Raw genomic sequence first — 22447 nt, 5'->3', positions numbered from 1 at the left:
GTCTTCAGTTAGCATAGCTGCCTCAATCTGAGCCTAACTGGTCTATTTGGAATCAGTTACAGAAGACTCAAGGGTGGGAGAAGAATACCAAGTGACTTGGGTATTGGTGTATTGAGTTTTATGTCTGATTTTCTCCTAGTGTAATGAAATACTCAGTGTCAGTGAAGTGTTGACTATGTTCTCACCCTCTCTTTATAACAATATCTGTGCCCTAGTGTGTCGTCAGGCAAGTGTGCACACTGAAGGGCTACAGCTCCGAGACTGGGTGTTTTTGGAGATGCAGTGCCTCTGAATCTTGTTTTTTATCATCAGAGTGATTTTTAGATCATGGAACCACAGTCTGTCAAGCTTTTGAGGTTGGCAAGGTCTGGTCATTTGATTTCTAGAATATTTACTGCAGTATTTGATTTACTTTAGTTGTATAAACTTGCTCAATGTACATATTCCGAAGTGTTCATTGTTTATAAAACAAATTTGGTTTGATGACTGTGTTCATTTGTGAACTCGTCTCCATTTTCTTATCAGTCTGTGCTTTGGGGTTGAGTGTTTTTGAAATGAATGGGTATTTAATTTTAGATAAATAAGAGAAATAACTCCACATTGGACAACTGCTGCTGTGCTTTTTAAGAGCCAATCATTTATTTGAGTTGGGTAAACATTCTTTAGTGCTGTATGACTCAGAAGCTCTGATATTAAACAGTTGTTGAAGTTGAATAGCCATTAAAAGGCATAAATTATTTAATTTTACAATTTAAATTACATAAAGACATGTATCAGTTTTCTTCTAAACAGTCGTTTTGTTTTGTTTTAGTGAGTACGGCTCCACAGCAAAAACCTGTAAGTACTTAGACATATATGTATATATTCACCTTCATGTCAAAAGCCACAGTTTATTGTTGAACTTTACAAGTTATAATATTAGTTTCTATTTCTCTCTGCAGTCATTTTTCATTTAAGTGTTTTGAGGAATTTTTTTTGTTGTTCCTTTGTCAATTACAGATATTATAATGTATATGAATGTAAAAGACAGATTACATTTTAAATACTGAGTATCCTTGAATATATAAGACTTACTGTTCTGATAAACTGAACTGATATTTAGAGTTGTTCAGTGAGAGCTGTTCTAAGTTGGATATTTATTTTCCTCATATACTTTCGTGAGTGCTGTTGACTGAGCCCAGTAAAATGCGAGGTGATGGAGGTAGAGTTTAAAGTGGGATTAGTCTAAAAACACTTTACCTGATTTCTGATTGGATTCTAATTTTTTTTCTGAAGCTGTTCTAATTTTTTTCTAGCCAGTAGTTAAATATGAAAGAGTATTATCTATTTTATGATCCTGTCAAAACACTAAGTCCAATCAAATGAAGCGAACTGCCTGGAATTAAATCCTACCCCAATGGACCTAAACCTGGCTTGGTTCCAGTAGAGGACAGAATGTATATATCTTGAATTGATGAGTCACCTACAGATTTAAAAAGAGCTTGATGAACTCTGTGAAAGGTCAAGAGCTTTATAAAAGCATTTGAAAAGAAATGTCCACAAATTCAGAGTGCTGCCCATAGCCATCAGTTTGGAATGGGAATCCCAGGACAGGAGTTGTGGTCGTTACGCCTGGCCTGCCGAGCAGCCCAGCCGAGCCGTTTCCCATAGTTTCCCATGGCCCGAGCAGCTTGTTTTGATTACTGATTCTGTGAAAACTGGAGACTTTCATTGCCAGTACTTTCCAATTCAGATGGCTCTGGTTGGAGGCAGACTCAAACTGTGGCTTTTTCTGTTTTTCCTTTACTTCATATGCTCAATTTTTGCATCCACGCAGCCCTGGCTGTTGATAACAGTTCAGTGTGCGAGACCCAACTGTTGACCAACAGTGAATGAAATACACCTGTTTTGGCAGGTATTTCTTTTTTGGCAGACAGCTGGGTAAGACAGTAAGGAGAGGGACATTGTTACTTTGGATATAGGAAGCAGCAAATAAAACTGGCAAGAGACGCATTTTGTTTAAAGGTAAGGGGGTATCAGCATATTCAGTTCTTAGAGTTTAAATGAAAAAGACATTGGATTTAAGCTGCAGGACCTGGTAGCAGTCCCATTATTTGATATTAGCACTGTTTTTTTTCCCTGGTTTGACTGTCACCCTAGCCCCCAGGTAGATCTCATGTCTAGACATGTGATTTTAATTGAGCACAACCTGAAAAAACAGATCGTGTTGGTATTTGCCATGCTGCCAGCACTTACGCTGTTGCCTGGTGCTTTAAAAAGAAGCAAGCTGACCTGTAGTATTTTCTTACATGTTGTAGATAGGAAAAATTTCTAAAAACAAAAAGAAAAAACTAAAAAAGAAGCAGAAAAGGCAGGCTGAGTTATTGGAAAAGCGCCTGCAGGAAATAGAAGAATTGGAGCGAGAAGCAGAAAGGAAAATCATAGAAGAAAACGTCACATCAACTGTACCTTCCAATGAACAAGATGATGACTACTGCCCAGAGGTGAAACTAAAAACAGGATTAGAGGAGGCGGCTGAGGAAGAGACTGCACATGACAATGGTCAGTGAAATCTGGGGAAGGGGCTGTGGAGGGGCCCAGGCCTTCATTAATAGGGACACTCATCCCCGCCCCAGGTTATCACAGAGTCGACATTGTGCTGCTTCTTAGATAAGAGAATGAGTCTTACTCCTCATTTGGGAATATGGAGAACAGTCTGGTGGTTCGTTTGTATAATGTATGCCAGAAATATTTTAAAAGATTTTAAAACATGTCTGAGAAAATATCTGAGAAACAGCATGTGTCTGTCATGCTAATGATTGTCCTTTATTTTGTAATTAACCGTTTACCTAATAGTGATGCACCCAGTACAAAACCTTTTCTGAAGATTGTAGAGAAGAGGGCAAAAATGGAAGTGCAGCTATTACAGTAATTTTCTCCCAAAAGCTAACTTTTTCGAATAAGAGTAGGCTAGTTATTTAGTAAATGAACAGTAAGATTTTGAAAACCTGAGGATTTTACCCTGAAAGTCAAGAAGTGTACATAAGTTAAGCACATTCAGAAATGTCTCTTGTTGGAGGAGATAAGTACCTAGTGCCACCGTGTTAGGAAGGGTAACAAGTTTTAATTCTTAACTCATCACCCTTTTAAGGTGAAGCTGAGGACCAGGAAGAGAAAGAAGACACCGAGAAAGAGAACACTGAGAAAGATGAAGACGATGTTGAACAAGAACTTGTGAACATAGACCCTACGTGGATAGAATCACCCAAAACCAATGGCCATATTGAGAATGGCCCATTCCTCCTGGAACCGCAGCTGGATGATGAAGATGATGATGATGAAGATTGCCCAAATCCAGAGGAATATAACCTTGATGAGCCAAATGCAGAAAGTGATTACACATATAGCAGCTCCTATGAACAATTCAATGGTGAATTGCCAAATGGACGACATAAAATTCCTGAGTCACAGTTTCCAGAGTTTTCCACATCATTGTTCTCTGGGCCCTTAGAACCTGTGGCTTGTGGCTCTGCACTTTCCGGGGGATCCCCACTTACCGAGCATGAGGGGAGCAGTCCATCCCATGACAGAAGCAGAACGGTTTCAGCCTCCAGCACTGGGGATTTGCCAAAAAGTAAGTGTCCCTCCCTATCAGCTATCTGCCTTCAGTGGCCTAAGTGTCACACACTTGACAGATGCTGTGAAGGGAATTGGCTGGAGGTGGTAAAGCTATGTATGTATGCATTATCCATTTTCATTTTATTACTTTTATACTTGCAAATAAGTAATTATTGTAAAATATATTTTGTGCCACTAGGCTTTCTCTTGCTTTCTGCTTATCAGATCTCATTTTTTAGCTTTCCTCATTCTTTCTATATTTAGTTAGAGACATCATACATTTGCAAACCTTCCAAGTATAAGAACTTAGGCCTATAGCTTTCTAGAATGTGTAGTTTAATTTATAATTTGTACTTCCATCTGGTAGTGCAATATTTAGTTTTGTTTTTTGTTTTGTTTAGTTTCTATTCAAGGAAAAATGCCTGCTCTTTGTCTATATTGAGGAAGAGGTATCTTTATTTTGATACTTGTTCTGATTATAGGACTTAGCTATTGAAAGTTTAAAGGAAGTGGGATGGATTCAAATGTGATAACTTATATCGAACCCTTAATTTGAGAGTGACTTATCTCTGCGGGTGACATGCCAAGGGACTTCAGTAAGCAAACACTGGACATCACGGTTGGTTCCCATTCTGGCCCACAGTCGAACGCTCAGAAACCTCCTCTACTCCCTCTGCTGACAGGAGTGTTTAACACAGGGGGAGTACATGGGTGAGCCAGGCCATGAAATTCGGCAGCCCCTTTCATTCCAGCAGGTAGGAGACCTGCAGAGCTGCCTTTATTACTCATTAGCTGTAACTAATTATCCTAAAGCTGTGGTTTTCTTTATTCCTTTTTTTTTTTTAACTCAGGTAGACATATTCTGTTGCTATTTATGTTTACTCTGAGCAGAACTTTTTGAAGGTATGTATAAGATGCTGTCGGCTAGGATGTTGGTTTATCTAAGGAAGAGCTCACCTCTGTGTGTCTCCTTTACTCTCAGGCTACTGCCGCACTAGTTCTGACACTTTCGGCCACCAACTGTAGCATAGCCTCTTCTGGGTTTCTTTAAGACATAATAAAGAATGTCTGTGTGCACAGGGCATGTTCACTCATGCTTCTGTTTTACTTTTGCTTTTATTTTACCTCTGGCTTACAATGTTTCCTCCTATTTATTTATTGTCCATCATTCTGGCAATCTTTTATTCTTTCGTCAGGTAGCAGCTCAAACATAAGCCTTCTCTTTTTCCAAGCAGGCCTGTTCTCTTTTCCTACTGGTCATGCTTTTCTTAACTGTATGGACATTGTTTGTTTCCATTATCTTCGTCTTCACTAGGATGTAAACTCTTTGAGTGTGTTGTGTTTTTCTCTTTGTATCCTCAGCATCTAACTCAGTGTTAAGATAAATATTTATTGAATAATGAACAAACAAATCAGTGATAGCTGGTTATATTCTTCTATTCTTCCATTTCTCCCACCTTTTCCCATTCACAATCAAAATTTTACTCTGTCTAACACATTCCATCCTTAGCACCCTGTCTGTTAGGTGAATCGGGGAGAAATAAAAGAGGTCTACATTTTTTTTTAATTGATCCCGATCTCTTACCAAGTATACCTTTTCAATATTGTTAAATTCTAGGGATGTGGTAGGGACAGGATCAGATCTCCGTATCCAGTCATGTGTTTGGAGGCACTCCGTTTGTTTTTCAGCTTGGTTGTTTGATAGCCATGGGTAATCCTCCTGCATAGAGGTATTTCCTGCATGGAAGGGGCATGGCCTAGAGGCTGGGAGATGGCCACCTGGTATAACATGAACAGGAGGCAAGAAAAACAAGCTTTCTTCGGAATGTGTGTAGATCCTTATTGTTAAAGCAGAGTGTATACATTAGGGAATAGTAGAAGAAAAGGCTGGGCCAGAAGGAGATCGAGGGAAGAGCTTACATGCCAGGCTAAAGAATGTGAACTTTTCCCTAGAGTAATTTGGTGACCACTGGCAGTTGAGAAGAGGAGACAGGATTTCTCTTGGATCATTAGCTACTAGAGTCGTAGCCTAGGTGTTGTTCTCATCACATCTGAAGGACAGAGACCCTGGAGCGTAGTGGTCTTGCTGGCTTCAACCTCCAGCAATGTTGGTGTATGTCGAGTCCTTTCACTTTCACCTTGAAGTCACCGTCAGCCCTTGCTTAGGCTGCTGTCATATGGGCTCCCTGCTGATCTCACTTCGACTCTCGCTCCCTAGCCTGTTTTCTGTAAAGCAGTCCAGAGAGATCTTTTTAAACACATCCCATCCCCCCGCCCATGATCTCCAATGTATTTCTTCTTAGAATAACACCCAGAGACATCGCTCTAAAGCTTACAAGGTCTATGCAGCCTGTTCCCTGGCAGCTCGCTCTCTGATACCATCTCCTGCATCACCCCCTTTCTCTTTCTTGTGCTCGTTCTGCACCTCCCACACGGGCTTCTTTTTAAAGTTTCTCAAAAGTGGGAGCTTGTTTGTGCCTCCTTACACTTTGTACTTGCTGTCTCCTTTGTCTGTGCCTCTCTTTTTTCAGACCTTTCCTCAGATGTCACCTTCTCAGAAAAGACCTCCCCTGAACACCCTTATCGCCGTCCATCCTTCCTTTGTTTTTCTTCATAGCATATAGAGCCACTGACATGGTGTGCGAGTCATTCCTTTTATTTACTTTATTGCCCACATTCCCAAGCCTGGACATGAGTTTCCTAATTTGGGGTGTGATGAGGTAACCTTGTATGTCTTGTTTCTGCTGTTTCCAGTGCCAAGACAGCACCTGTCACATAGAAGCAACTCAGTAAATATTCGGTGAATGAGTAGGCCAGGTTTGGGCATTAAATCTCCCACTTTTTCTGCTTGGGCCTGGTATTGAACCTCCTACATATAGCAAGAGTATTCATGCCTCCCTTGTAAGGATGTTTTAAACCATAAAGAGTCAGTGTGGGCCTAGTACAGGGCCTTGCAGATAAGTAGTGATGGCTGTTTCAGCACTCGGAGGCTCCACTGGCTGTCACCTTACTGGCTTCTAGGATAGCTTCACATGGGATGAAATTGTACGATGTTAACCAAAGACTGGCTTATCAGAAATGACTTATGGGCCCCTGCCCTTCCTGAAGTGAAATCTTTCTACCTCTCTCTTCCCACTTTCCATTCTCTCTTTGGTAGAAGCGTAGAGCAAGGAAGAGCTGTGATAGGTCACCACGACAATGACTTAATCAGAGGAAGTGATCTGACTCTTAGGCCAAGTAAAATTGGTATGATTACACAGCAAGCATGAGTGTCCTTGTTTTTAAATGCACTTTTTTGAGCACTATAGTTAGTTACCCTGGTATAGGTAACTGAGAAAGAAAGAAATATGAGCAAATTATTTTTTACCTCTTCTGTGTTCTTATACAATTAAAATTTTAAGGTAAATTCCATAGTATCATTTGTGAGCTGGCTCACTATTTATGAACCTGAACCAGGAAGTAAACAGCATGTCACCAAAGAAGGGTTGGCCCGTCACTGTCCAGTTAGAAGCCTCAGTCTCAGAGGGCAGGTGGCCCAGCTGGTCTCAGGCAGAGCGGGACCCCCGGATCTGGCCATCCAGTAGCTGCTACGGCTCTCCTGTGTTTGGTCTTTGATTCATTCGTGGAGGAGGAGTGGTCCCTTCCTCTTCCTCCTCTTCAATGAATCTCAAACACTTTAGGTCATTTGCCAGAGTCTTAAAACTTGTAGGAGTTGAAACTAGATTTGAATCTAGTTCTGCAGTCCTCAAATTCAATTTTCTTGCCTCCTGACTCTCCTTGATTAAATGATGTGAAGATTCATCTAGCCAGTTCTTGTGCTGCCAGTCCATCCATTGGCTCAGTATTTTTATGTTTCTTCTGGAACTTTCCTCTTAGTCCACTCTCCGTTCAGGGTATTCAGTTTGCCTCCTTATGTGGTCTCCGTGCTGCTTTCTTCACATCGTTTCTGAGTTCCTGTGTCTCTTTTCCTCAGTTCATTCCTGGCCTTTGGTGAGGCCCCATGGTGGATCAGCCTTCTTATAAAGAGGGAAGTAGACCTAGGGGAGTAGCAAGAAGGGAACATGCGAGCCTGGCCGGCCCAGGTTGACCCATAAGCCCGAGGAATGGGTCTTGGGGGTTAAAACATTGGCCAGAGTTCTCTCCACACCCTTTGACCCCCTGCAAGGGAGCCGTGACAGTGCCCTAGGTCCTGGGCGCGTGGCCTGCCCGCTGCCCTGCTGACAGTGTGGCTGACCTGGCCTTGCTGCCTGTGTGGAATGCCAAGGGATCAGAGCCTCCTCCAGCCCTGTGGCCTCACAGCACAGACATGCCCAAAAGGAGGTTTGGTTAGTTTTAGCAATGCCCCAGCTTTAAGTGAACAAAAGGGTGTTTGATATTCTGTATCGAGCAGGCTTTCCTGTTTAGTCTATAAATACCATTTCAGATTTACTTCTAAAATAAATAAAAGCCATAGTTATATCTTGTCCTTTCCAGAAATCCGAGCCTGTAGGTCAGTTTGAGGTTTGATGAAGATGCTGACTCAACTTCAGCGTTTTCTGCCTGGGCCTCATCAATTTATATTTCTTTGTCACTTGCCCCCTGATTAACTGTGCTTGATGCAGGCATGGTCTCAACTTACCTCAGAAGCTCTTCTAGTCCCAAGAGCCCTGAGAAGCCTGGCCCTGTGCCTGCTGTTGAGATTCTCTCAGGGTTGCCCCAGGGTTTAGAGTGGCCCAATTAATTGACAAGATCCTGAGGGACCTCAGGGGTTGCCTTTATGGCCAAGGCCATCTCAGGAGACCTCTATTCTAGAGTGTTTCTTGTTCAGAGCTAAACCAGGATTGATTAGTCCTGGCCTTTAATTTGTATTTATTAATCAACCATCATCTAATCCTTGAGGTTAGTCCAGGTAGAAGAAGGGGTAGGGTGTATGGGTACTAGGTGAACTGTGAGTCACTCAGTAAGGATTGAGTCCTCTCTCTGTGTAATAATGCACAAATGGGCGAGATGTGTGTGGTCCATTACAGAATGGGCTCTGGTACAATGAGGAACAGCTAGAGCGACGCAGACGGGAGCACAGCAGGGCTGACTGAGAGGCGAAGGAATCAGGAACAAAGGAGAAAGGGCAAGACAGTCTCTCGGCGGCCAATTTTCTCTTTTGTGAAATATTTTCCAGGGATTTAGGATTCCATGGCTAAATGATCATCCCATCACTTTTCTAGAAAAGGAGGCTCTGTGCCTGGCAAACATTGTGTGCACACATGCAAACCACTTGTCCCATGCACTAACTGTCCTGCTGTTTGCTCATGCCAGCAAAAACCCGGGCGGCTGACTTGTTGGTGAATCCCCTGGATCCACGGAACGCCGATAAAATTAGAGTTAAAATTGCTGACCTGGGAAATGCTTGTTGGGTGGTAAGTAGAGTTTTATTTCTAAAACATTTTGGTCATGATCATGTGTTAAAAGACACTTCTGAATTCACTGTTGTTGTTGTTGTTTTCTTTTTTAATGTGTTCCACCCTGGTAATGCATTCTGTTCCCTTTCAGCATAAACACTTCACAGAAGACATCCAGACACGTCAGTATAGATCCATAGAGGTTTTAATAGGAGCAGGTTACAGCACACCTGCTGACATTTGGAGTACGGCATGTATGGTAAGAACAGCCTTGGCCATTTTCTCCTGTGTAAAGGCTCATCCCTTTAATGCTTACCAGTGCATGCTGTCTGAAGTTTTTCTGACTCTGAAGATTGTCCACCATGGGATGGGTGAGGGGAAGGTTTTGCTGCATTGGGTATCTTAAGAATTGGAAGAATTCTTCTTAGGCATGTCCTGGGTTTGGTCTGGTTTGGTTTTGTGAGTGACAGTCTCTCCTCAAGGCCAGGTGCAGCCCACAACCCAGAGAATCAGACCCTCCGCTGTGGTGACAAAATGACTTCTAGGTAATTCCTTTTGGTTACTGAAAGCTTTCAGGTTGTATGTAGCTTCATCTTCACTCACGCTGTGGAGGAAGATGAGACGGCTGTGTTAGGTGAAGACTGTCTGGGGCTCGAAGGCTGGAGTCCTTTGTGGTGGGCTCTGACAGACCTTATCTCCTTACAGAGAGGAAAGGAATACCCATTTCCATTGTTTTATATCTCGTCTTTTTTAAGCAAAATCTAGAGAATATTCTGGCTTATTGCTCTGGGCTGGGCTACCTGGTCACTTTTGAGACCAGCATCTGTATATGTTCCTCTGACTGAATCTGTTCCCATAGAGCTCCCAGGCCTCAGGATACCTCCTCTTCCACCAGTGTGTCATATCCATTGTTACTGCCAATTTTGTACATCATAAGTTTAGCTGTGTCTAAACTCTCCCCCACCCCCGACCAGTATGTCTCTTTCTCACGCCTTACCTGTGAGTTGATGAGCACGAATGGTCCATCTGTAAGTCAGTTTCAGTTTCTCTTTCTTTGCCCTCTTTTCCTAGCCAGTTTAGCACCTTCCTCTTCATGGGCTGTACTTCGTAGTCCCGTGTTAGAAAGGGGGTGCGTGTGCGCGCCTGCATGTAGTTTAGGGTGGTGGTTCATGCTTTTTTAATTTCATATTTTTTTCCAAAGTCTCTTTTGATATTTAAATGCAAGGGCATGTGTATAAAGTGCGACATTTGCTTTCTCATTAAAAAAGCAATGCTGAATAATTAAATTCACTGTTGTTCAAAGATTAACAATTGACTATGTTGGCCTCTGATGCTAAAGTAAAAGCATTGTTTAATGGCCAGTGCTAAAACAATATGAATAAAAGCAGATGTTTAGTGTCTTTCAAGTTAGCATGATCTGAGGCAAGAGATAAGGCCAAATAGAGATGGCCACTGCGCCTTTCTATTCCCACATTGCTCTGATAGCTAATAACCAGATAAGTTTTAAAATGAAGTTTTTTAGTAAGTTTCAAAAAAAAAATGAAGTCCTTGCTGTTGTCGGGTATAGAAAAGAATGTTTAAAAGCGTTGGTGGAAATGCAATCATTCCTTTGAGTTTAGAGACCACTGTGTGGAGAGGAATTAGACACACTCTGTGTGACTCCAGAGGGCAGGATGGGGCGTAGGGGCTGGGAGGCCGTGGGAGGCCGAGGTCAGTTGAAAGAGGGAGCACTTTGAACAGTTAGAGCTGCAGGGGATGAGTGTTCCATTTCAGGATGTGGTGAGGCCGAGCCTTACTTGTCCCCAGTAACTCGGAAGAGGCTGTATCAGGGCTGCCCTGAATTAGACTCTGAGAACTCTTTCAACTCTGAAATTCTGTGCTGCTAATTTTGGGTGTTAAATTTAAGTGATATAACCAGAAAAATAGGACAAGATCGCAGATGTTGTAAAATAATGGTGAAGCTGTCAGTACAGTTTTATACCAGATTATCTGCCTTGTTAGATAAGTGTTTGTACCTCTACCACTGTTGCTGTGAACAGTGGCATAAACATCAGTAATTCCTAAGGGAAGGTCTCCTTTCGCCTCTGCCCCCCACCTTTCCAAGAAATTAAGTATAGGTTCCCCCATTGCTGCTTATGAGGGTTTTTTGAAATCAGTTGGTTGTCAAAGGGGTGATTTTTTTTTTTTTTCCTGGAAGGGGCAAGCCTTTATTCCCCACCCTGTCCCCTTATCCCCGAAGGTCATAGCCGCGAGGTCTTGCCGTTCTTCATAGAGAACCTGGAAAAGATGAAGCAGTGTTTCCTCACCACTACCCGTTTGTTGAAGTTTAAAAATATAACAGTATATTAAATTCATAATAATACCAAGCCGTGATAAAGCTCAAGACTGTTCTCGGTGGTAAATCCCAGAGTCCTTTGAGTGTTATAAATGGCATCGAATCTGAACAGAGACAGTGGTGGAGATGAGCACCCCTGTGTGGTGGCTGTTACCTGTGGGCGCATACTAATACATACCTTTGCTGTTGTCAGCAGAGCTTTCACAGCTGAGAAAGCACGACAATATCAAGCACAGCTGGGATGTATCAGTTGTTGACTCTCTTCTTTTTCTTGAGCTTGGGGCCCCTCCAGATGTAAGTGTATATGATCTAATAATTCTGTGTGGGCTGAGGTGTTTGAGGCTCCTCTGTGTTTGGATGTCAGAGTGTCTCCATAGTAGGTTTTTTTTTTATGGACTCCATGGTGAGCCTGAGTCAGTGCCATAGAAACAAGCCAGTCTGATAAATTCCACCAAACTCCTTCAGCACTGATCACATCACAGAACTAATAGGTGCCCTTATTTATTCAGAATGGAGCATGTTGGCATGGGAGGGCATTTCAGGAAAGAGATCTCTCCAGAACCTGAGAACAGAGGTTGGTCCAGGGAAAGGCCCAAGGAGGGCATCAAGCCAAGTACAGAGAGAAGAATCCAAAGTTCCTAAGTATTAAAAATAAATAATAATTATCCACATTATAGTGGGAGTAACCTCTTGAGTTGACGGCAGTAATCTTTCATGGTTTCATAGTTGCTACCATAAAAGCAGGTCGCAAAGTGCAGAGGCTGATGTTTTCATGGTAACATGTTTTTGCTCTGTTGTGCATGTCCTGTCTGTTAAGAAAATCTCGTCACTCTCCAGAGAACCAGGACCAGCTACCAGGACGGGAGCCTCCGCCTTACCTCTCCCTTTTCTCTTTTAAATGATTTCATCGATAGGCTTCTTTGACTTAAGGGTTTCATTGGAAATACGTGGGTGGTAATCAAAACAGTCATCTTTCAAAGAACACTCAGCTGATATATCTTAGTGTTAGACCGTAAGAAATACATACAACCAGATTGAAACGTTTTTCAAAGTTAATGAGAGTGGATGAGGACCCCCGGAAGTGGTGCTTTCTGTAGAGCTTCCGTCACATAGCTTTCTGGATCTTCTTTTTCTACTAGGGTTTCACCTTTTTCTCCTGGCTTGTATTGAGTTGACTGTGTCCTAGGTGAGGAATCTAGCTGTCCCTCTTGGGTTTGTGGCCCAATGTGAGGTTTTTTAACCCTGATTTGGGGTTGGCCCAGTGTCTTTACTGCTTTTTGGGTAGAGAGGAGAGGCCCCAGTGAGGACCTGCCCAGGATGACCTGCACTTGGATGACCACCTTACTCTGTGCTAAGACTTGACATGTCCGGGTCCTGCTCAGACCCACGTTTAGTTCAGGGCAGGGATCCTGCATTCATGAACTAGTGGTCCTGAGCTGAGTGTGCCCATCTGTGGTTTGTTTAGATTGCCGGGAAAGGTACCCCAGCTGCAGGCAGACGAATCTTCCCCAAGGGTGCCTTCTCCCTACTCTGTGCTTATTGGCAGGAGAAGATGGGTCAGTGCAGTGACGACTCATCAAGGACAGGGGTGGGGAGGGCAGTGTCTCGGGAGGGGTGGCGGTGGTGCCGTGGCGTCTGGTCCACTGTATCAGTGCAGGTGGCACTGGGCCCGAGTGCCTTCTGGAACAGCAAGATCTTATACAGAATAGAAGTAACTGTGGCAAAAACCAAAACTGGCATTTAGCTTATCCTTTTTTATATTGTTTTAAAATCATGACATTTGATCGATCAGCAGAGTGAAGGAGTTGCCGTCTCTATGTATTGTTACCAAATTAAACTCATGGTCCTGAAATTGCGTGTGTGCGTGTGTGTGAACAGGGGAACTAGACTATGCCCTCGCCCACCCCCCACAACCGATATGATAGGGACAGACAATGGTCACCCAGGAAACTCGCTCTCCTTAGTGATCTGGTTCCTCCTGGCCCCCAGGTGACAGAGCAGTGGGGCTTCTTAAGCTCTACGTGTTCTTTTGATTTAGTCAGAAATAAATGAAATGATAAGGGATTGCTGAAAATAGCCCTTGGTTATTAAGACATGAAGGTCTTTGCTTCAAAGGAGCAGCAGCACCCACCATCCAGGTTAGCCTGCAGTTTGAGGTCAGGCGCTGGGGTCAGACAGACCTGTGGCCTGGATTGTGCCCTTCTTCTGCCATGAGGGGCGGAGTGCCGTGCTCCAGCTAGGCCTGCACGCTCTGCTTGCTGATGCGCAGACATGGCCATTTTGCTTCTTACAAAATGAAGAGAGTACACAGCCCTTACATCTTGCAGTGGAGGAGGTGTAAGAATGTTTCTGAAGCTTATTTTCACTTTTTGGAAGAAGAAAAAGTTTGGTGTTGAGCCCTTTTATAATAGAAGGCTCTCTGGTTCAATTCAGATCCTCATAGAACATGGGTCTCTTTTGAAAGGAGAAACTCAGTCTGACTTGGGGGGCCAGTCTCTACGAAGTGCCTTAGCATGTCATCTGTTGTGTCCTAGGCATTTGAGCTGGCAACAGGAGATTATTTGTTTGAACCACATTCTGGGGAGGACTATTCCAGAGATGAAGGTAAGTATTGCTGGCAGCTGAGTACCTCAGTCCTTGTCTCCTGGGGGTCCTGAAATTCTGGAGAGCATTGTATCTATGTACTGAAATAGAGCTATGTTTTGGTTATCAAATGCCCAATTTAGATGCTGCTTTTCTTTTTCTTTTCTATTTTTTTTTTAAATTTGAGCTTGAAGCCCACTCAATTGCAGTGAATGGACAGCGCTTCCTGGCGGGGGTAGTACTCTGGAGAGCCCTTGGCCTCGAGCTGGCCCACCTCTCCCTCCTGCTGCCCACAGGCCCTAAACCCAGCTGGCCAGGGGAGGACAGGCTGTACAAGCCCCAAAGCCTCTCCGAGGTCCTTTTGTCTACTGATCTGCTGCCCATTTTTCTGTCCTGTTTGGCAGCTGAGTTGAAAACCAAGGAATTCTGGCTTGAATTCCATCTGTAAACCTGACCATCTCCATGCTTATTTGTTTGCAATGCTAGGGGTTGCCTGGGGTGAGCTGGCATCAGTCACCATTTATGCTCCAGATGATGCCTGCGGCCTGCCAGGCCCAGATGCCGCTGCATGGATGTGCTGCAAACATTGTTGATTTGAATCTATTTCTGAGTTTTTACTAATTTCAATTTTTTTCCCTCTTCTTTTATCCCCTCCTTCCCTTTGCCCCTCCCATTCCCATATCCCTTTTTTCTCTCCTCCATAGACCACATAGCCCACATCATAGAGCTGCTAGGCAGTATCCCAAGGCACTTTGCTCTATCTGGAAAATATTCTCGGGAATTCTTCAATCGCAGAGGTAGTACCTCTTCTTTTTGAAAAGCGCACGATGCAGACAGAAACGGAATAGTAGCTGCCAGTTGCAGCAATAATGGTGACAGAGGCATTTCTCCTAAATTCAAAAAGCAACCCAGCAGAATTCCTGTGCTCATTTAGAAGTTGCGGGGGAAGACGCAGTTCGGCCCTGTGCCGTGGTCGCCCTGTGCATCGGTTCCTCCAGCCGCAATGCCCTCAGCTGCCGGGCGCCCCGCGCCAGGCCGCATGGGCACAGCCGGTGCCTTCGATTGTTGAAGTCGCGCTCTGTTTCTGTCTGCGCGGGCGGTGGCAGTGTCTGCATGCAGTGTACTGATTAAACTGTCGTGTGTTTCTGTTTTGCTGGCAATGTTTCCCAATGCAGATCACATAGCATTGATCATTGAACTGCTGGGGAAAGTTCCTCGAAAATACGCTATGTTGGGAAAATATTCCAAGGAGTTTTTCACCAGAAAAGGTAACGGTATTTATGCGACAGTAATTTCAGCATAATCCTCCCCAAAAAGGAGAAATTAAGCTTTCACAATTGGGCAGTGGAGAAAGATTTGGACTTTAACAACAGGGGCATTCTGCTGAAGAAAGCTCCCGAGAAATCATCTTGAATGAACCATCTGATATCTGTGGAACAAGAATTTTGTAAGAGCCAGCTTTCCTAAAATCCTTTATGTCCTCCATACCTCCTCTTTCCTACTCTAAGCACCAGTCTGTACATTCACGTATTTATAAAAAAGAGTTTAAGAGATTTTTAGACATCAGCTAAACTTACCTTTACATTTTTCCATGTTGTTCATGGAGCCCAGAGTGTTTCTGCATTGAAGCGGAGGCAGCCTAGAGACTGGACCTGATGTGTGTCCACTGACGTCCTCTTTGATCTTTCTGAGCTATTTCTGTGGCAGGTGTAGGTCTGTGAAATCTCACACTCTTACAAATCACATTCTGTTCTCCCATTGTATTACCCCACACTGTAGAGCCAGTTTGTTTTAATGTTGCAGTTCTTGTTTGTCTCCCCTCGGCATGACCCGGAACAACTGTTTCTTTGCCCTGTGTAATCCCTTCCATCAGCTTGTGGTAGATTGATTTTTTAAAAGCGCCCAAAAGCCCCAGGGGATTTATATTTAAAGAACACCTCCCCAGGGATGTATTCTTTTTAGATTTTTTTTTGTGGGGGGGGAGGCAAGTTATAACACCCTTAAAGAATTTTTCAAGTTGGTCATGGAGCAGGGCATGGAGTTTCTAGAAATTTCTGAAAGTCCCAGATACTCTGTCTCCCCTGATTTAGCCAAATTTGGAGCACCAGCTTGACTTTTAATTTTCCTGTGAGATTAGGAACTCTTGCAGTGTAGTAATCCTTTATTATGCGCTTCAGTGTTGTTCGGCCAGACTAGCCCTTTTCTGCCCTTAGGTTGCTTTTCCCTGGTGGGTGTGTGAGACTGGAGAGCTGGCCACGTGGAGGTGGTGGTTTCCTGCTGCACTTACGTGAGCTCAGGGCCACAACTCCCAGCCATTCTGGGACCACCCAGTGGGCAGTCTGTGACATGCAACTAGACACATTACCTTTTTAAGGCTTATCACGGGGAGAAAAAGTCAGGGAAAATGTTCTTCACACAATCTGTGTTAATTTGGCTTCTGGGAATCTGGTCTTTGAGTCTGGATCACGTGAGCAAGACAGAAAGTTCTCCTCTCGCACATAGGTCCAAGTAGTGTTAAGGGCAGTAAAATGCCTTGGCCATTGAACGGAGCTGGACTTTGAGCATGTTGTAAGACTGGGGCTCTTGTCATGATGTTATCTCTGAACCTCTGTTCCACTGGGGGTAACTTCAGAGTGTGTCGTTGTAGTAAGAAAGTGTAAAAGGGTGCCTGTGTAGCACGTGGCACAGAGAGTAGCGATGTTATTGCCAAAGCAAAAGTTATGCATAGGAAAACAATATAAACATTGTGAACTTCTAGACAGCAATATTACTGAGAAAGCAGACTCATTTTAGGAAGCTTCCAGAAACTTACTTGAAAATGATTGAAGCAAGGGAAAGCTCTGGATTATTATGGCCTGGGATTCAATGTGGCTTGGGAACTGTTTATTTTAATCAGGGCAGACCCCCTTCTTCCACATTTCAGAATGTTTTCAGAACCTGTAGGAGATGGCCTGGCCCCCAGGAGCTCTTGGCCAGTAGGTGACTTGCAGGGAACCCTCAGCCATTTCCTTCACCATTGTCAGATGGGGGTTGGGCAAGGGAGGGAATGGTAGGGTGGCCAAGAGCTACCAGTCTAGTCTGTCATGGAAATAGAGGACAATATTGACCTGCTAATGCTCCAGAGGGGAGAGGGAAGAACCAAGAGGACACTGAGCCGTAACACCTGTTTCTCCAGCCAAGTGAAGAGGCTGCCTTAGGCAGATGAGCAGGCTCTGGCACCAGGCTGTGGCGAGTCTCATTTCTCACCATGGGCATAAGGCATGGCGAGGGCCAGCAGCCAATAAAGAGACTCAAGGAGTGTTTTTTAATTGTACAGCTCCTTACCATTTCCTCTGCAGCAAGGAGCCGTTTAGAGAGACTGGCCTCCTCAGTTATCTGTGTCCATTATCTGTGGATTGGGAAACACAGACTATGAACTGTGGTGAAAAAGAAGAGGGACAAAAGGAGAGCCTTGCATGGTGAGAAGATGAAGTCATGAACATTAAGGTATTTGAAGGGACCGCTCTGAGCAGCGCGAGGTCACGTGTGCTTGGGGTAGCAGCTGCCCTGATACGCTCCTGCTGTTAGGCTTTGCCACTGGCCTGAACCGCAAACCTCCAGGGACAGCGCCTGCTGAATACCAGCCCAGAAGCAACAATGGGCCTCAACCCTCTCCTCACCCCATTTGGCAGGAACTTTCTTCAGAGGACAGGTTGATGAGTTTATTCATCATGGTGAACTAGTGTCGAATGGGAGGTTGGTTTCAGCCCAGAGCTCCCTGTCCAGTGGCCCATGTGCTGAGAGACAGCTTTCACATTGGCCCTTCCATCAGCTTGTGGTCTGTACCCTTCCCTGCTTGTGCCCAGCTGGTACTGTTCCATCATCATGTCATTATATCTGTGCTAGGACCTGTGTATGCAGTTCTTTTTGATGCACTTGTTTGAAGGTGACCTGCAGAGTTGACATGCGTATGGAATTCCTGGTAAAGACAGACCAAAAACACTTCGATTCAGTGATACTGTGGTAACTAGAGTCTTTTTTTAAACCTTCCTTTGAGTGTAAGGGAGAATTTATGACCAGGCAAGAAATCTCCTAAAATGACTGAGAATTGGGACTTAAGTTCCTCTTGATTATATTGTTTGTTTATAATAACTCTGGAAATCAGAAAGGATCTAGGGTTTTTACACAAGTCACAGGAATACTGGAATGAATGAGGGCCTGTCATGAAAATAGATTTCACCATGTCAGGGTGAGGGACATGCCCTGTTGCATAAGAGATACGTTTGGGCGTGCCTCCCTAAGTAATGTGTGCGAATACACATTTTGGGAAAAATGAGATCTTAAATGTGTCCATTAAAAGTTTTTTTTTCTAAAATACCTTTGTGCCAGAACTGATAACGAGAAAAACAAAACTGAAAATTACTATTAATTTGCTTACATCACATTGGAAAGCAGCCAGGGATCAAAAGAGAACGAATAGCAGGTTTTCCTGCTTTCTGTCCCCATGGTGGGAAACAGATTTCACCCCCACGGCAAGGCCAGGGAGCAAGATGGGGTCTGTGTGTTAAAGTGGAAAATCAAATGCAGGCTCTTTCCCGTTAGGTGCCTGACGCCCACCCAGATGGGCCACGTGGAAGGGTCAGCTCAGGGCCCATCTTCTCAGCCTGAGCTTGACTGGGGACATAACTAGGACAGTTTCCTCATACTAGTGAGCCTTAAAATTTTTAAACTACTTAAAGTACAGTTTCATCTTAACCATTAATTCTTAGTTATAATAAGTCTAATTTTTCTTCTCTGTGGTAAGCTCTCCTAGAGGCCAACCTCTGTGAGAAAAGGGTTCTGTCTGTCTGTTTTACTGCTGCATCCCTGGAGCCTGGATTAGGGGTGTGCCTGGTAAAGAGTAGGTTCAGTCAATATTTAGTTATTAAATTTAAAAACATTAACCTGTATCTAGTCTTTGTTTTGGATGGAAACATTTATGAGCTAGAAGTTGGGTGATGGTTTGTTCTACTTTGCCTGATGCAGTCCCATGCGCCACCCCGCCTCCCCTCTCGCCCCGGCCATTATCCGGGTGTAATCCCAGTAGCACCTCCTTTCACACTCACTTGGGTCCCCCGTTTGAGGCTCCATAATAAAGCTGCTCCCCAAGCTAGAGTTGTGGAGGATAGAAGGATGTGACAGTGATGATGCTGTGCCCTGCAGTGACATGCAACACATAGCAAAAGGCATTTTGGAAAATAATAAACTACAGGCCACAGCTGATCATAGGTTTGAAATACTATTTTAATCATGTATTTAATTCTGAATGTGAGCATATCATGCAAAGAAAAAAATGAAATTATTGTTACAACAGTTTCAAGTAAATTTTATCACAGTTCATGCTATTTATTATGATTTACCAATTAGTGAAATGTTTTACACGTGCATTAACACAACATTGGGTTTCTTTTAAAGTTATTCGGTTGTATGCTTTGTACCAGGTTTTTAAAAACAGCTTTATTGAGATAAAACCTCATTCAGTTCACCCTTTTAAAGTATACAATTCAGTGGTTTTAGTATATTCAGAGTTATGCAACCATCACCAGTCTAATGTTAGAACATTTTCGTTATCTCAGAAAGAAGCCCTGTGTGCATTAGTACTCACTCACTATGGTCTCCCCGCCCCCAAGTCCCCCAGTCCCTAGCAGTCACTAATCTGCTTTTCTTTCTCTATGGATTTGCCTATTCTGGACATTTCATATAAATGCATTCATACAGTATGTGGACTTACGTTTAGGTCTACAATCCATTTTGAGTTAATTTTTGTATATGTGGTAGGTAGGGTTTATACAGTTTTTGAACTCTATATATGAACCTACATGTACTTTGTAGAAATATGTTCAAATTTCTTTGCATCATGCTTTGTACTGGTAAATTATTAATAAATTTCCTTTCTATGTATATCCTATTGAAATTTATTCTAATATATTTTATATCATGTTTTTTTTTTCTAGTTACCAGTATTTCCCTGAAAGATATAGTACCAAGATTTGGCTTCATAGTCCCCCATGTGTGGTGTAAAACCTCATATGCTTGTCTGTTTAATTCTAGAATATTATAATTTCGTGGACAAAATATATTTCCCTTCACAAATCACTTAAAATAATATTTAAGAAAAGTATAATGGAAGTACTTAATTTTTTTCCTTAAAAAGTAACCTAATAATCTGGGACCGGCAGAGATAGTCACTCCCAGAGCCTTTACTCTGGGAGAGGAGGAGCCCTCCCACAGGGCCCATTTCTTGTCATTTTTCTGTGGCCTGTCTAGGTGATTTTGTCCCAGCGAGACTAGGTGGCCCAGAGGCTGCTAAGAACAGCAGTGGTGGCAGGGCACCCATCTATCTAGTAAGTAGTCTTGCAGGTCTCTTGTTTGCATGCATGGGTGTGAGAGCCAATGCCGAGACGCAGGGTTAAGTGATACTTAGTATTCTGTGTAAGAAAGTAAGTTTGGAAATGGTTTAAAAAGTAAAGACTGTCACAATTAAGTGTCTAGTTATTTCCACAGTTTGTTTCACTGAAACACATCTTGGTATATTTTCCTAGGAGAAAAAACTATTAAGGCAAAAATTCTTTAACTTGTTAGGGAGCTACTTATTTTTATGTTTTTATAAGTGGTGGTAGTCAAGGTGGTTGTTTCTTGTGTATTATACGCAGAACTGGAGCTGGTAAGTGGACTCGGCCCTTACTCATTAGATGAGCCTGTGGTTGGCATTACTGCTATCAGTAGATATACAAATTTGGGAACTTAGGATGGGTTTCGTTTTCAAGGGGAGTGGGGATTATTTTTAAGAACTTTATTTTCCTGGTAGGTTATACTTTCCTGGTAGAATTTATAAAAGAGAGAGTAATAGAAAGCTATAAATCAGTCTCGATATGGCTTCTTTATATCCTTATAGGAGTTCTTGACAGCCGATCTTTCAGATTCTTAAGGGTGGTAGTTCTATAATTTAGTTGTAATTTTGAAGTGGTTGTGAGAGGAGGTGAGCATAGTGGTTACCTACTCCACTGTATTGACCAGAAGTCCCTTAGAGTTTGTTTTTAAGTACCTTTATCAACTATTTGTAAGATGGCATTCCTCTTACCATTGAATTAAATGTAAGATTTAAGAATTTGTACATATAATCATAGGCAAGTTTGTTTCTTGTTTTTTTCTTGGTATTATGGAGCTTTTCCACCTACTTACATATCTACATATTTTTAGAGACAATTCAGTATTCTCTTATATTGTTATATTATGTATTTAGTACTTATTGTACTTAGGATTATTTTGCATATTGCCCTATTACAGACCTCATATTTGCAAATACAATTTTTTGTCTGTGATTACCTCTTCAAAAGTATGTTAAGATATCTTAGGCTGTTTTTTGAGAATGTTTTTATCAGTTTACAGTACTGCTAGTTAGGTCTGAGTAAATAGTTTTTCATAGCCTCCCAGCACTGTATTGTTTTCATTGCTATTACTATGCAGATTTTGTCATTTATGGGGTCAAACTTATTTCTTTTCACTGAAGAGTGTACTTGATTCGATGCCTGTTGATGGATTTTAGTTAGTATAAAAACTGGCATCCTTAGGAATCAGTAGATTAGATGAAGCAGAGGATCGAATCACCAATTTAAAAGATAAGGTAGCAGAAAGCACCCAATCAGAATAGCAAAAAGAATAAAGAATACCAAAAAAATGAGGATAGTATAAGGGACCTCTGAGATGACATCAAGTATACCAACATTCACATGATAGGGGTACCAGAAGAAGAAGAGAGAGAGCAAGAAATTAAAAATCCATTTGAAGAAGTAATGATTGAAAACTTCCTTAACCTGGTGAAGGAAATAGACATACAAGCCCAGGAAGCTCAGAGAGTCCCCAACAAGATGACCCACTTGAAGACACATCATCATTAAAATGCCAAAGCTTAAAGACAGAGAATCTTAAAAGCAGAAAGAGAAAAGCAATTAGTTATCTACAAAGAAATTCCCATAAAACTGTCAGCTGATTTCTCCACAGAAACTTTGCAGGCCAGAAGGAATTAGCAGAAGATATTCAAAGTGATGAAAAGCAAGGAACTGCAACCAAGATTACTCTACCCAACAAGGCTATCATTTAGAATTGAAGGACAGATAAAGAGTTTCCCAGAGAAGAAAAAGCTAAAGGAGTTCATCACCACCAAACCAGTATTACAGGAAATGTTGGACTTCTTTAAGAAGAGGAAGAAGAAAAAAATTAAATTAAATTAAATTAAAATAAATTTAAAAAAAGGAAAAAAAAGCAAAAATAGGAATCATCAAATGACAGTAACTACGTATCTGTCAACAGTTACTTTAAATGTAAATGGTTAAATGCTCCAATCAAATGATAGGGTTGCTGAATGGATAAGAAAACAAGACCCCTACATATGCTGCCTACAAGAGACTCACTTCAGATTGAAAGACACACAGACATAGAGAGATGGAAAAAGATAGTTCATGAAAATGGAAAGGAAAAAAAAAAAAGCTCGGGTAATAATATGTATATCAGACAAAATAGACTTGAAAACAAAGGCTAT

The 22447-nt window shown here is 42.5% G+C and overlaps 1 protein-coding gene across 9 annotated transcripts in view; it reads left to right on the top strand.

Moving 5' to 3' along the window:
* SRPK2 (SRSF protein kinase 2) overlaps positions 1–22447 on the top strand; it is a 199567-nt gene that overhangs the window by 172588 nt on the left and 4532 nt on the right. For 4 of the 9 annotated variants that reach the window (XM_039849248.1, XM_039849247.1, XM_039849250.1 and 1 more), the window contains 8 exons: positions 812–837; positions 2298–2541; positions 3131–3613; positions 8890–8990; positions 9124–9231; positions 13842–13911; positions 14595–14687; positions 15066–15158. In XM_039849248.1, the coding sequence (XP_039705182.1) occupies positions 812–837; positions 2298–2541; positions 3131–3613; positions 8890–8990; positions 9124–9231; positions 13842–13911; positions 14595–14687; positions 15066–15158 (1218 nt within the window). The remainder of the gene's footprint in view (positions 1–811; positions 838–2297; positions 2542–3130; positions 3614–8889; positions 8991–9123; positions 9232–13841; positions 13912–14594; positions 14688–15065; positions 15159–22447) is intronic. The other 5 variants (XM_039849255.1, XM_039849254.1, XM_039849252.1 and 2 more) reach the window with 2 other exon arrangements.

The sequence above is a fragment of the Pteropus medius genome, unplaced genomic scaffold (genome assembly GCF_902729225.1).
Source record: "Pteropus medius unplaced genomic scaffold, Ma_sr-lr_union100, whole genome shotgun sequence".
NCBI classification, from domain to species: Eukaryota; Metazoa; Chordata; class Mammalia; order Chiroptera; family Pteropodidae; genus Pteropus; species Pteropus medius.
Note: the sequence above shows the minus strand (reverse complement) of the source record. Positions and strands in the feature narration are given on the sequence as shown.